Source organism: Rhinolophus hipposideros (assembly GCF_964194185.1).
Source record: "Rhinolophus hipposideros genome assembly, chromosome: 15".
Classification (NCBI taxonomy): Eukaryota; Metazoa; Chordata; class Mammalia; order Chiroptera; family Rhinolophidae; genus Rhinolophus; species Rhinolophus hipposideros.
The window spans coordinates 4,274,212-4,287,614 of NC_138061.1; the positions used below are offsets into that span (position 1 = coordinate 4,274,212).

A 13,403-nucleotide genomic window follows, 5' to 3' on the forward strand; every position below is an offset into this window, starting at 1 on the left:
TTTACCCTAGACATCAGGGGCTATTCACTGACTCAGTGACAGCAGCAGTGAGGACGGGAGTAGCCAGAGAAGGGCTAGACATGAGGGAGCAGCAGGACTAGACATGAGCCATCAGCGAGAAGCTCTCCGTGGCACAGAAAGAGGGGGCAGTCCTGGAATGTGAACCACCGAAAGTGAAGGCACAAAGCAGGCACCGACCATGGCGTATGCTAGAGACAGTGTGCGAACTGGCTTACCTCCAGCAGGTAGAGCGTTTCTCAACAACCATAAGAAACTGAGAGAGAGAAGCAGGGTGAGAAGGATTCTAGAAGACCTTAAAAAAAAAAAAGGGTTGCTTTTTGAGAAGTGCTACCAAATGGGGACTCTTGTGGGTATCCATGGAGAAGTGAGACGTGGGCACTGGACTAAGCGATCCCTTGCTCATTTTTCACCCAAGGATCGTAGGTAAGTCTTGAGAATTCAGGCCCACATAGGCTTTGCACACATGTATGGCTGACTAGTATGTGTGATGACCCCACATGCTGAGTCTGTCTGTGGGCTTTTAATAGGACTGTGTACCTGGGCTCCACCGGCAGACGTTTCTCTCTGGTTGGCTGTCCACTTACAAGTAGAAGCTGATGATGAGAAATGCTCATTTCTCCCTTTTGTTCTTGGCTTGCTACCTCTGCAGTAAACCCTAGACCCTGCAACGTCTACAGTTTGGCTAGACTGAGGACATAAGAGACACACTACAATGAAACCACAAGGGGTTCTGTTTTGATGGTAATAGATGGGCACTCATGTGGCCTTGCCCAAAAGGCAGACTGCACCTTCCACGCAAGCTGATTTCAGTTATAACGGACGGTCCCTCCCAGCAGAAGTCCTGTCCTGGGTGTTCCAGTGTGCAGTTCTGGGATCCCCCTGGGAGAAGGACCGGGGGACATAAACTTATTTCTTGGACAAAATCAATGTTCTAATTTTAGCTTCAGATATATCATGAGTCAAATCATGCCATTTAGTAAAAAACATATGGATTCGTCATAGTGCATCCAAAGGCAAAATGCTCCGAGAGGCTATTTTAGGCTGTGCATGTTTTCACGGGAGTGAGACTCCCGTACAGAGCAAGAAAGTGAGGCCACCTCTTCTGCAGCCTCCAAACTCTGTGCGCCCCAACTAACAGCTGATTAATTACCTGGAACCATTCAGGAAATAGAGCAGGTGGGACCTTTGCTATGATGTGTAACGCCCTCGTGAGTTATGCTCAAAACTGGAGCCCCATGTCTAACATTTTCTGTAACTGTCATGCCAGTCTGGGAGGGGAGGGAGAGGAGCAGGAGAATTAGTTCCTTTTATTAATCTTACATATGACTTTGGTGAGTTGTTGGAAGCTGTTTTACTGGACTCTTTTTGGACATTATTAGCAAAGCTAATTGCTGCACATAAAATTAATTTTTTACATTCATGTAACGTCTCATTTGGAGGAAGCACTTTTTTTTCAGTTGATTTTTGCCAATATTATAAAATTTTGCTAATTCATTTCTCCTAATTCAGACAACATTTGGGCAGAAAATGAGCAAAGGTCAATACTAGGATACGCTGAAAAATAAAGAACTAAGTAAACAGGGAAACACAAAGTCTGGTCATTTCCTGGTCCTTCAAAACTTTCAACACCAAACCCCCAAGCATAGTATATAAAATGGATGGTTCACTTCCTCTGTTGCCACTCGTTAGAAGCAGGCCAGTGTGAGCCCATGTGGCAAGAGTGATTTACATTATGTGGCTGAAGTAACTGCCTATATAGGTTTTCTGTTGGTTAAAATGTATTTTCTGAAATCACAGGTATGAATGACGAGGGCCCCACCTGGGAAGGTTTTTCATCTGCCTCAACACCTGCAGTGAAACTCCGTAAATATTCCCTGCCCTGCCTCTGACTGGATGGTCATCAGTTCTCAATGAGAAGGCCCCTTGTACAGTAACCCACAAATAAATGGAGGGCCTGGGACATGGCCGCACGGGTTTGCTCCCACACGCCCCGTCCCTCCATCTCAGCCTCAGAGGAACAGTGGCATTCATTTCAGTCCTCTTAATCAATGACCTCTGAGGAAGAGAACAAATGTCTGGGAAAATATCATTTCAGCATATTAAAGAAAATTAAATAGGATAATGAATCTAACTAAGACACAGTCCAAACTCCATAAGCAGTTAGCTTTGCCCTGAGGAAAGGAGGACTTCCATTTGCCTCTAAAACGGCCTTAGAGTTAACTGTTTCCCCACAGGATGGGCTCCTTTCACGGGTGAGGCTCTGCCTTCCCTCCCTTTCCTTCCGGGAAGCTGCGTGTTAAAGAACGGCATACTCATTGTCTACAATCCCCCCTCTCAGTAGTCTAACGTTCAGGCACTCCCTCAGCATATGGAATAAAATGCTGACCCAATTAATCTTGAATTCCAGCCAGTGTCTTCGACTCCAAGGTGTCTCAACAGCAGGAAAGCCACTAGAAAAGCCAATAATATCATATGGTCCCTTTGCAGGCTCGTGGGATGGCCTGTGCAGCTCTTGTGCTCTCTCTCCCCACTGACTGATGGGACTCAGGGAGGTGCTGGCAAGGCCATCCCAGTCACCAGCCCCACTGTCCATCGGCTGTATCCTGACTTGCACATCACAGCGCAGGCCAAACTGGAAACCTACCAGTGCCGGCGGGGTAAGAACAGAGCTGAGCGCAAGGAGCCCTCTCTCGTCAGCTGCCAATACCCCACGTTTCCTTCAGATGAGAAGTGCAGATCATAGGACAAATCCGTTTTATTTCTAATTAAAACAGATGGCAAATCCCATCCTAACAGTGAGTTTGCTCACACATTGGTATTCCTTCAACCAAATACATTCTTTGCCCTCCCAACCTGTCCACGTGCTGTAGACAGGCGCACGTGCATAATGTGTACCTGTGCACATGGATATACATTCACACAGGGGCTATCACTACTTTGAAATTCACTCTTTCTTTAATCAAGGGTTCCTCAAAACAATAAAAGATGACCTTCGGGAGACAGCGTGTACCCAAATCTAATCATTTCGGGGGTTTTTCTTATTCTGATCCAAGTGTTTATATGTTCTGCCTCAGGTGTGGGCTGACTTTGCCTTGTGTTTTTGTAACAATGTAACAACACTGCACCCGCCCGCCCCCACCCCACCTCCCCCCCAAAAAAAGAAGAAAAAAAGCCCTAGAAAACAGAAGGGAAAAGAACTCTTCCTAGGATCACTGTCTTAATACCACAGTGAGGACTGTTTTTGTTCTTTGTCTTCTGGTACAATTTGGTAGAGGGCTCTCTTTCACTTAACACTCTTTCAGAAGTGTTTCTCTATGATACTAAATAATCTCCACAATTACCATTTTAATACACACTGAGTGACTGTAGCCCATACTTTACTGTTTCCCTATTGTTAGGCATTCCATTGCTGCTGTTTTTCACACCTTCAAGCTGGAATGAACATGTTTCTATAAGCTATTAATTTAAAGCAGCGTGCAGAGATGGTTCTCCTTTGCTAATCTAAAAGTACAGGGTTTATGTATTTACAGCTCACATTTGATTAGGAAATTTAATTTGAGGGTAATTAAGACATTTATATTCCACACAGCTTCTTGTCATGTCGCGCTTCCAGAGCCAGAGAGGCTATGGGACTATGACGAGCCATTTTCACCTCAAGATGGCACAGTCCGGTGAATTCTAAAACACAGTTTTCTTGTGAAAAATAAACGTCACAAGCTCCCGCTGCTTTGGAGCCAAGGGATTAACTCCAAGACCCCGAGTCCCTGGTTCCTGGGGTGACACAGCCAGAGCAAGCCATCACTGCAAATGCCATGTGGGTTCCACGCTGTGTCCAGAAGTCAAGGAGGCCCTCACCGAGGCTATGCTCCGTGGCCAGGTGTGTCCCTGGGTCTCTGAATAACCTGCACCCAGATGCTCAGAGGAGCTCCAGCTCTCTGATACTGTTTGAAGCTTAGCATCTCCTGGGCAGGGCAGCGGTTTAATGCGTGGGATTTAAAGGAATAAGGGTGAGGCCCCCTAGTTGTGTGACTGAGCAAGTTAAGAAAAACCTCCGGTGCCTCAGCCACTAAATGTCTGCAGCATGAGAATAACAAGAGAGCCTCACCCATGGAGTAATCGTCAGGGTCAAGGAGAAAATGAAAGTGAGGACTGTAGGGAAGGCTGCCATTGTCACGGTGAGGACACAACGTGGGGACTGGATGTTGACGGCACACGGGGACATGGGGACATTCATTTGCTGAATGAATGCGTGAAGAACTGGTGCACGAACTGGTGAGCCAGAAGGTTCCATGTGTCCTCTGGACTCTCATCTCCAGAATGCCCACTTTTCTTTCATGACAACATCATTTTCTTAATGGGAAGCATGTGGCCACCTTAATAGGAAAGCAATTCTTCACATCCAGGAAAGTTTTATTCTAAAGCTTTAAGAAAAATGCCATCTGGCCATCCCAAGGACTCAACCCCCTCTGGAGCCAAAAATAAGTCAATGACAAAAACTGCCTGGTGTGTTCCCGTTCACTGCGGTTGTTAGGACAATTCAATTACTATTACTCAAAAAATTATTCAGCAACACCAAGCCGAACTGATAAAAATTCCTATTTATTACCATCATTTTTGCTCACAAGGAAATGATTTTTATATACTTAGCAACTCCCTGTAAAACAGAAAAGAGCTTAGGAGGTTTGCTTTTTTTTTTTTTTTCATTATTATTATTTTGCCACTAGCAATTAATTTTTCTGATTTGTTTTATTAGTTTGTTGGTTGGGTCCAAGACTCAGAATATCTTTCCAAACCAGCAGACAGATGTAAGAAAATTATTTCGGTGCAGTTCCTGGCAAGCCGTGCTGATGAATAGCATGGCAGGACAAACTGATTCAGACACACATTTTTCAGTAGTGGCAGGGAAAAGGCTGAAAAATTACTAGTAAATTGCTTTTTGTAAAAATGTTCTCCCTTTCAAATTTCCTCTAGTATGAAGGTCTTCTCAGAATGATGGCGCAATTCGTGTACCTGGGCAACAAAGGCAGTTAGGGGATGGCTATGAGACACGAGTGAGGGCTGAGATTTAATTGTCTTATTACACCCCACTGTCTCCCACACTCTCCCCCACCCCAGGTCCTTTTGGCTGCGTCTTGTTGACCTGTAGGTCTGAGTGTCTGTAAAAGACATATATTGTCTGCTCTTAGCAGGCACACTCTGCCTCACCCATTACCCTGATCTAGTCCTCCCCAAACGGCGCCAGGATATTGACGCAGACGCAGCTCCAGTCTGTGCCTTTCCTTCTCCTTTCTCTCCAAACGGCCCAGGTTTTCCAGTGTCAAATTACAAAGGTCTCCAAATATGCTTAGCAACTAGGAAAACACCAAAGACCAAAGTCTGCCTTCTGCAAACCGCCCCCAAGAGTGAGTGTTTCTGATTCTTTCTTTGGTCAGAAGACACACAGATGCCTCAGTGAGGCCTTGCCCTGCTGTTGGCTCACCACAGAGCTGGGCTTCTCCAGACTACAGCTTCAGAACTTTCCAGACCCACTGTTCCTCTGGGAGGTGGGATTCCATCACCTGTCCCTGGTCTTTCACATGGCTTTCTCCCTATCCTTACCTTTCAGGTCACACTCTAGCATCCAAGGGTGAAAGGTCTAATGCCAACGATTCTCATTTGGGGGGGGGCTATGCCCCCCCCCAGTCATTTGGCAGTGTCTGAAGACAATTCTCATTGTCACACAGGGTTGGCAGGCTACTTGTACCTGGTGGGAAGAAGCCAGGACACTGCCATCGTCCACTCTGCCCACGAGAGGCCCCACAACAAACACTTACCCAGCCTAAAACACCAGGTATGCCCAGGCTGAGAACCTGCCTTCATCTAATCCCAATTCTGCCCTGACGATTCTGATGGCCTCTCACAGGAGGAGGAGTCCATCGTTAGGACACAAGTGAGGAAGTACTTGGATTTGCTCTAAGCCTTTTTACTCGGTAACACCAGTGACGTCCTGAACATCCCCACGCCATGCTGGCCTGAGATGCAGAGGTCAGTGTAGCTGGAGTCCCCAGACTGCAGAGAGGGACAGCTCTGTCTCTGAAACTCCCAGACAGTGGCTCTGGGCGTCTCCCTCTCTCTTCCTTCACTGCACCACTGCGCCCATGCAATCCTGTCGGTAAGAACCAAGGTTGTGGGATGTCCTTTCTCTCTGTCCGTGCAGCGTTTTCGGGCTCCTCCAGGATAGGCCTGTCATCAGGTGGGCTGGGCAATGCGCCCCGAGCCGCTCTTGTTCCCTCTCGCTGGTTCACGTCAGTGCCTTTGCTTCTCTGGCCACCTTGCTCTGACGCCAGGGCCCTGCACACCCCAGACTCCTCCCCTCTGTTTCTTCTGGAACATGGGGCAGGGGTGGGGGGCATGAACGTTAACTCACAAACAACGTACTAACTATACTTCTCACTTTAAGTTCGACACCCAAGAAAGCCCTTCCGTGTGCCATAAAGAGCTGTGAATCAGCCCAATATAGCAAAGGTTTTTTTACCCCACCGGTGTCCCCGCGAGCAGCCACGGGCCACCTGCACCTTTTGAGTGGTATTAATAACTCAGCCCAAGATGAAGCTGCAGGATTAACATAAAGCCTCGTGATTTTATTTTCTTTCAGAATTAAAATGCTGAAGCAACCACCATTGTTTTCATTTTCAGAGGTGGTGATCAAAACACAAAACTGGATTCCAGAAATGAATAATGTGTTTTAGAAAAAGTACTTTCAAAGACCACTCTCCATAGAATCAAAGAAGTGCTGAGTGCCTTTGTAGACAGAGGGATACCCTGTTCTTTTTATGGCTGTGCGAACACAGAGGGAGCGAGCTGCAGCACCAAGGTTTGTCCTTTATAGTTTCCCCATAAAGTAGTGTAGCCCACTGTCCCATGGCATCCAGAAGGCCTAACACCGAGAGATTTATTTCAGTTCCTCAACTTAGGGCTCTCCACATTCATCTGGTCGGGAGCTGGAATCGCCAATAAGTCTTTAAGAGAGAACAGCAATTCCCTTGGATTCCACTAATAGATTGATCACGTCATCCTCAAGAAATAGTAGAAACCCAAACCAAATAAGTCGCATTTGGGAAACCATCTGCCCACGAAGCAGAGATGCGCGTGTGGAACGATCATTTGCAAAGCAGAAGAGGCAGCATCGTCGGGTTTCTTGACGCATAGAGTAGAACAGGGTTGTCTGGCGGGGAAACACGCATTCCTATCACAGGAAACCCCAGTGTGTCCCACGCGGAACAGGAAGCAGGCTTTAATGCCCGGGGCGCGTCTCGCGCTGCGCCTGCCAGCCTTTGTCGGCCCGCGTTCGCTGCACAGGAAGGCCCCCCCGCCCCCCCCCCCGCCCGTCCGCCAATATCTGGGGAGCGGGCGGTCGTGGCGCGGGCTCCGCGTGCGCCGTGCTCGCGCGTGCGTGTCCGCGGACTGACACTTGTGTCCTGTTTCCCGACGCAGGCATCATGGTCAGTAAGGACACCGGCCGATGCGCGCTCACGCCGTCAGAGAGGGACGTGGCCCCCGCCGCCCGCCTGGCCCTGGAGCTGAAGTACGCGCTGGACCCCAACCGGCAGGTCAAGAAGCGGAACAAGGCGCTGCAGGTGCGGTTCAAGGACATCTGCGAGGCGCAGCACGAGCGCGGGGACGCGGCGCTGGGCGCGGGCGCGGCGGCCGGGGGGCGGGGGGCGCGGGCGGCGGCCTGCCGGTACCGCAAGTACCTGACGGTGCCCGCGCGGAGGGCCATCCCCAACGTCACCAGGAGCACGGCCGTGCAGACCTCGCCTGAGCTGAACACGTGTTACCAGACGTTCCCGCCGGACCGCAAAAAAGGGGCTCTCAAAGGCACCCCCGCCGCGGACGCCTTCAGAAGTCAAAACAATGGCTTGGTCGTGGGTCCCCAAGGGAAGAGGGAGGCCGAGCCCCGGGAGGAGGCGCGGCCGGGGGCGGCGGGCCGCGCGCACAGGACCGCGGCCTTGGTGTCCCGCTCCCACGAGCACGTGAACGCGCGGGAGCCGCCCGCCGGGGTCAACTGCGCGGAGCCCTGCCACACCCCGGGGGCGCGCAGCTGCGGGGACAGGGACGCGGAGGACCCCGCCGCCGCGCCCGGGCCCCCCGCGCTGCTTCAAACGGAGGTGGCCGCCGTGTGTGCGCCTGCCCCCGCGGCCAAGGCCCCCGCACCCGCCTCGCCAAACTCTGCCGCCGCCAGCGAGTGGTCGCTGTGCCCCGCGGCCGACGAGGAGCCGGGCAGGGCTGCCCACGTCGACGGGCTCCAGGCCCCCCCCCGGCCGTGCGTGTCCCCCGAAGGGAGCGACCAGCCCCCGCAGACGCAAGCCCCGCCGGGGCGGGACGTCGCTCTGGGCGAAGAATGCCCAACAATCGTGCCTCACACGGAAGTGTTGGACCTGAAAGCTCAGCTGCAGATGATGGAGAACTTGATCAGCTCAAGCCAAGAAACCATCAAAGTGCTACTGGGGGTCATTCAGGAGTTGGAGAAAGGAGAGGCCCACCGGGAAGGGTAGGTACACGCGTTTCTTAAGATGCTCTGTACGCTCATCACCCCAGGGTTCATCTAGAGCTCCCCCAAACCCAAATCCGTACGGAGACTAGAGCCAGCATTTCTGTAGCCAGGCTGTGGCCTAGCCCAGAGCAAGCCCAAAGGGGTCACAGGTTGTTGGATGATGCCAGGCTTCATTGCATGCTCACCTTCAAGATTTACTTGTTAGCTGGCACTCACCGCCTGGCCTGGAATTCAAACCATACGTATATTTTGAATAGGCTGAGGGAGCTTTTCTTGTTATGTCCAAAGACCAAGGGGTTAAGATACTGACGAAGTATGACAGGTATGCCAGTCCAAATAGCTAATCTACACAACAAGCTACTTGCCCCTTAGGAATCGTATCATGGGAGAGAAAGGAAAGAATTCAGATGGCATTTTGAAAAGTAAACGCTGACTCGCTTATAGTAAGTAATTGGAATAGCGCTTACATTCAGGACTGTACACGGTTTTCTACAACAGACAGCATGTTTCTCTTTCCTTACCTGACTCACTGAAGCAACGCCCGTCCTTCGACGCGCCCTATCTGTGTGGTTACGAGACAGATGCCGTGTCCCCTGACACAGCTGCCCTACGTGTCTAGCGCGGCTGTAGAGGGAACAATACCAAGTTAACAGCCAAACTGTCTAGCATTGATAACAGATTGCTGAACTTCATTTCCTATCTTTTGAACTTGAAATTGTGTAACAGCAAGTTTAAAAACAAACGACTTAAAAGGTAGGAGCCCCTCAGCTCGGAAGGTGCGTGTGGGCCAGGCAGTGTGCTATGCTGACACAAAATAGCCAGCGCTGCTCTGGGTCCGTACTTCCAAAAGCCTATGGCTTACCGGCCTTTGCCTAGACAGCCATACCTTCTCTTTCCCATTCCACCTTGAACCTGTCTAGATTCCCTCCAGCCTGTGTTCTGGAGGCGGCATCGGAGGCGGTACCCTGTTGTCTCATGTGATCAGCCCGAGCCCTGGGGAAGTGAGTTGGCAGGCAGCATGAAGGTAAGCCAGGAAACGCATTCTCAGGGCAGCAAATCACCGCATGCACAGTGTCCTCCAGACACAGTTGTGCTGCCATTACAATGTTTGCATATTGCAAAATGGGGCGGTTGCAATATTCCAAAGCAGCAAGTAAGGCTTCAGTCCTGGCTTCTCGGCAAGGCGCCAGATGCAAGCTCTGCCCTTGGCTTCTGGCTTCTCCAGCTTAGTGAAGGTGGCCCATCTGCAAGAGGAGTGAATTCTCAACAAGCCCCACCTCCTGTTTTCATAGTATGGTTTGCAGTTTGTGGCAGTGAGCAAAAGGAGTGGCTGGCCAGTCGTGACCTAACAGTAGATTCAGAGTGACCTACCGTTACAGAATGTTTTCCAAAGGCCTGTTTGGTCTTGGGTTTACATCTCCATGTTCATCCCATTTCAATCATTTAGACTCGAGTAGGTACACATTCCAGAGCTACACGCTAAGGTGGGTCCCTGAGGCATCTGTGGATCAGGAGACCACATTCCCACGGAAAGATTAAGAGGCGAAACAGGGACCTGACACTGACTTGGATTTAGTGACTCAATCCAGACAGCAAAATAGAAAGGGAAGGACATCGCCAGTGGGGAAGAAAATTCACCGAATGCCATACAGCCAGATGAATGCATATGCTCGTGTGCATGCTTCCCGCGGTGTGCAAGAATAAAAGCCTGCAAAGGCTGAATACCTGTGAACGGTATCTCCTGAAAGGAGAACCGTGCTGGGCGCTGTGTATAGGCTGCTTCCAGGAGTAGAACAAGCGCGGGGGGTTATTTTACATAGGACCCCCGAGTTCTGTGATGAGAAAGACAAGTCTACATAGGAATTCTGGCTCTGAGGGCTTGGGCAAGGGTGGCAGCTCTCTGGGAGTCATTTCTTTGTAAGTTGGAGATAATCGCCCATCCTGCAGATGGAGAGGAAGGGACAGGCGGGATGACCTAACGGGTTTCGCCCAGTGCCAGGGGCAGCTGGATGGATGTCTGCTGGTGGTGTGAGTGCTGGGCTTCCCGGTCAGCAGTGTTGGGGTCTGGGGAACACAGGGCGGCCCCCTGTCTGAGTCCCCAGCACACAGGCTGCCATCCAGTGCCATCTCTGAAAGCCCTGGGCTGCCCTGTCCAGTGCAGTGGCCCCTAGCCACATGTGGCTGTTGAAATGTAAATTCAAACTAATTATAACTGAAAATTCAGTTTCTCAGTCCCACTGGCAACATTTCCAGTGTTCAGGAGCCTCGGGGTGGCTACTGCAGAGGACACATTTCCATCATCACAAAAAGCTCTTCATCCGAATCCCCAAAACAAGGCGGAGCAAGCCTAAGGCTGACTTGACTTTAGATCAGTCGCTAGTTCAGTTGTCTGCACAGGACCAGCTCACGGTGGAAAAGCAAGTCCCTATCCTGCTGACCCCCACATCTGTTCCTAAGAACTGTCATTTCCTGCTCCCTCTCTGAGCCCTCAGGACACAGATAACAATGAAGCAAGTGGCTTCAAACTCCAAAGCCACTTGAAGGTGACCCCTCTTAATGCCCAGGGTCATTAATTTGGCCAAAATTCCAATGTCCACCACTCTTTTCTAAGTCAGAATACAGGAGCAGACAGCAGCCTGAGGGATGGGCAGGTAAGAAGTAAGAGCCTTCTTCATCCCTTTCCCAGGTGTCTGGGTCCAGCAGTCACGAGGAGTGGGAGACAGGTGTGTGTGGGTGGGCATTGCTTCCACACCTGGCTCTGGGCGGAAGAAGGGGTAGCATTTGCTGATTTTCTTGATGTAAATACTGCAACTGAGGCCAACTTCAACCAGCTCCCAAGACCCTGAATACAGAACTTTCTGCCCCCGAGAACTGGACCTGCAGGTGTGTTCCAGGACCGTCACCGTAGAAGGAGGAATGCGCAGGATGTATTTATGGATTCAATCGGAGCTAAGAAATAAGTGTTTTCATTGCACGTTATGGTAGAGAACAGGACATCTCCCTTTATGTAGATTATTATACGGTCATTATGTAACACAATGAAGAATTTCATGACCAAGTTCAAATATCAATGGCGTTTTCCTTGGGAAACATTCTGAAGTTTATAATAAGAGTAGAGAATGCTCAGAAGTGAGGTAAAAGCAATTTCTCTCCCCACCGTCTACCCCCAATTAGCTCAGAGGGGCCTACTTTGTACAGAATTTTGCCTGGGTTAAGAGCAGTCCCAGGGAGGGCAGTCATCTCCCACGCATTGCACAGCCCGTGACGTTTAACCCAAGTGACAAATCCTGCCCCGATGCCCGTCGCACCGCCGGCTTGAGCCAGGCCTGCTGGGGCCATGGCACTGCTCTGTGCCCAGGACAGGGTGACGGAAGGCAAGGCTCTCAGAACTTGGCTAGTGGCCGTGGGCCAAATTATGTTTCTTGAAGCATTTTGAATGTATAACTCTTTACTAGGACTTCTTTTCACTACTGAGATTGTCTGGCAAGCTTTGTGTAGCGCTTCTTCCTCTGTGCATAGGAATTTCTGTGTCACCAACCACAGCCACTTTTAGTAGTTTCCAGATTATTTTGTGTAAGAGAAACTCAGGAATTCATTGGTTTATGTAGATTTCCAAAGGCCTCAGCAGAGCAAGTTCTCAGCTCAGGCAAGTTCCTTAATCGCAGTGAGCTTCGGTTTCCTCTTCTGTCAGGTAGGGATGTTAGAAGCTCCAAGGTGACGTCCGCACAGCTCCTGGCAGGTAGCAGTGCACGGTGGACACTGAATAAGGGGCATATCCTACGAGGGATTCACTAAAATCCTCGTTTGACGCAGTGCAGGCATGAACGGCGGTGGTTAACCTTGCTTAGTTCACAGCTCTCAGTATTATTCTTGTCTCTCCCCGGGAAGTTCAGGGTCACACAGGCTACCAAAATGAGGCACTCATGCAGTCGCCGAAGGCTGCGAACCAGACGAAAGGGCACTGAGTGTAAACACCCACCCAATTCTGTAACGGCTGTACTTCCTGAGCGGTGATGGGCTGCTGGGCGGGAGCAGGCCTGCGGCGCTCATGGGACACAGGCACCAGTGAGGTGACATGGCACCTCGGTGGGAGACGGCTGTGTACTTCTAAGACTGTACCCCACGCATGAGTGGGGGGAGGGCTTCATTGGGTGGTGACAGCCTGGTGGTACCCTGCTATTCGGAGAAAACCTGGAGAAACCATGAGAAGTCAAGCTATCAAATATGAGGGCAGGATCTACTGTTCCCAGGGTGAGTCAGGTTCTTTCACTGCCGGTCTCTCCCAGCATCTGCCGGTGCTGCCTGTGGGCTCAGGTGTGGAGCGGAGGGAGGAGCAGCAGAACCCAGGCCACACCAACAGGCACTTAAATGTGACAAATAGGCAGAGATGAAATCATGAAATGGGGGGGGGGGGTCGTGGCTGTATTGAGTCAGAGCAAACATGAGAATGTCACTTAAAAGAAAATCCTAAATAACCAGCCAACCCAAGAAGCCCAGTGGCTGGCAGGAAGTGACCCCCAGTCTCCTGTGGGTCCCTGCTACCTGCTCACCAGGTCCTTCCTGTTCACACCGCACCGATGAGGGTGTTTTTCTCTGGCGTGATGCCCAGTTTTCCCGCGTGCAGGGCACAGAGCGATAGAAAAGAAAACGAAGCCACGCAAATCCCCTGAGATCAGGACGTCTGAGGGCAGCACTCACAGTGGATCTGACAAGGAGACAGGAATCTTTATCTGAGGAACAGCAACGCGTGAACCGGAACCCAGTGCAGACCGTGTATTAACAGGCGCTCCGCTTAGGTTTCCTTCTACTCACGAAAAATCAGGGAGCAGAGAGGGATACGTACAGACAC

At 50.6% G+C, this 13,403-nt stretch overlaps 2 protein-coding genes across 5 annotated transcripts in view; one reads left to right on the forward strand and one right to left on the reverse strand.

Annotated features, from left to right (window-relative positions):
* Positions 1 to 13,403, reverse strand: part of DOCK1 (dedicator of cytokinesis 1) — a 453,094-nt gene that overhangs the window by 227,297 nt on the left and 212,394 nt on the right. The gene's annotated exons all lie outside the window — the stretch shown is intronic.
* The window catches only part of INSYN2A (inhibitory synaptic factor 2A), a 57,258-nt gene that overhangs the window by 10,241 nt on the left and 33,614 nt on the right, over positions 1 to 13,403 (forward strand). For 2 of the 3 annotated variants that reach the window (XM_081074114.1, XM_081074116.1), the window contains exon 2: positions 7,495 to 8,551. In XM_081074114.1, coding sequence (XP_080930240.1) covers positions 7,500 to 8,551 — 1,052 coding nt within the window. In that variant the 5' untranslated portion in view covers positions 7,495 to 7,499. Of the gene's footprint in view, positions 1 to 6,744; positions 6,875 to 7,494; positions 8,552 to 13,403 lie in introns of those variants that run through there. The other variant, XM_081074115.1, reaches the window with a different exon arrangement.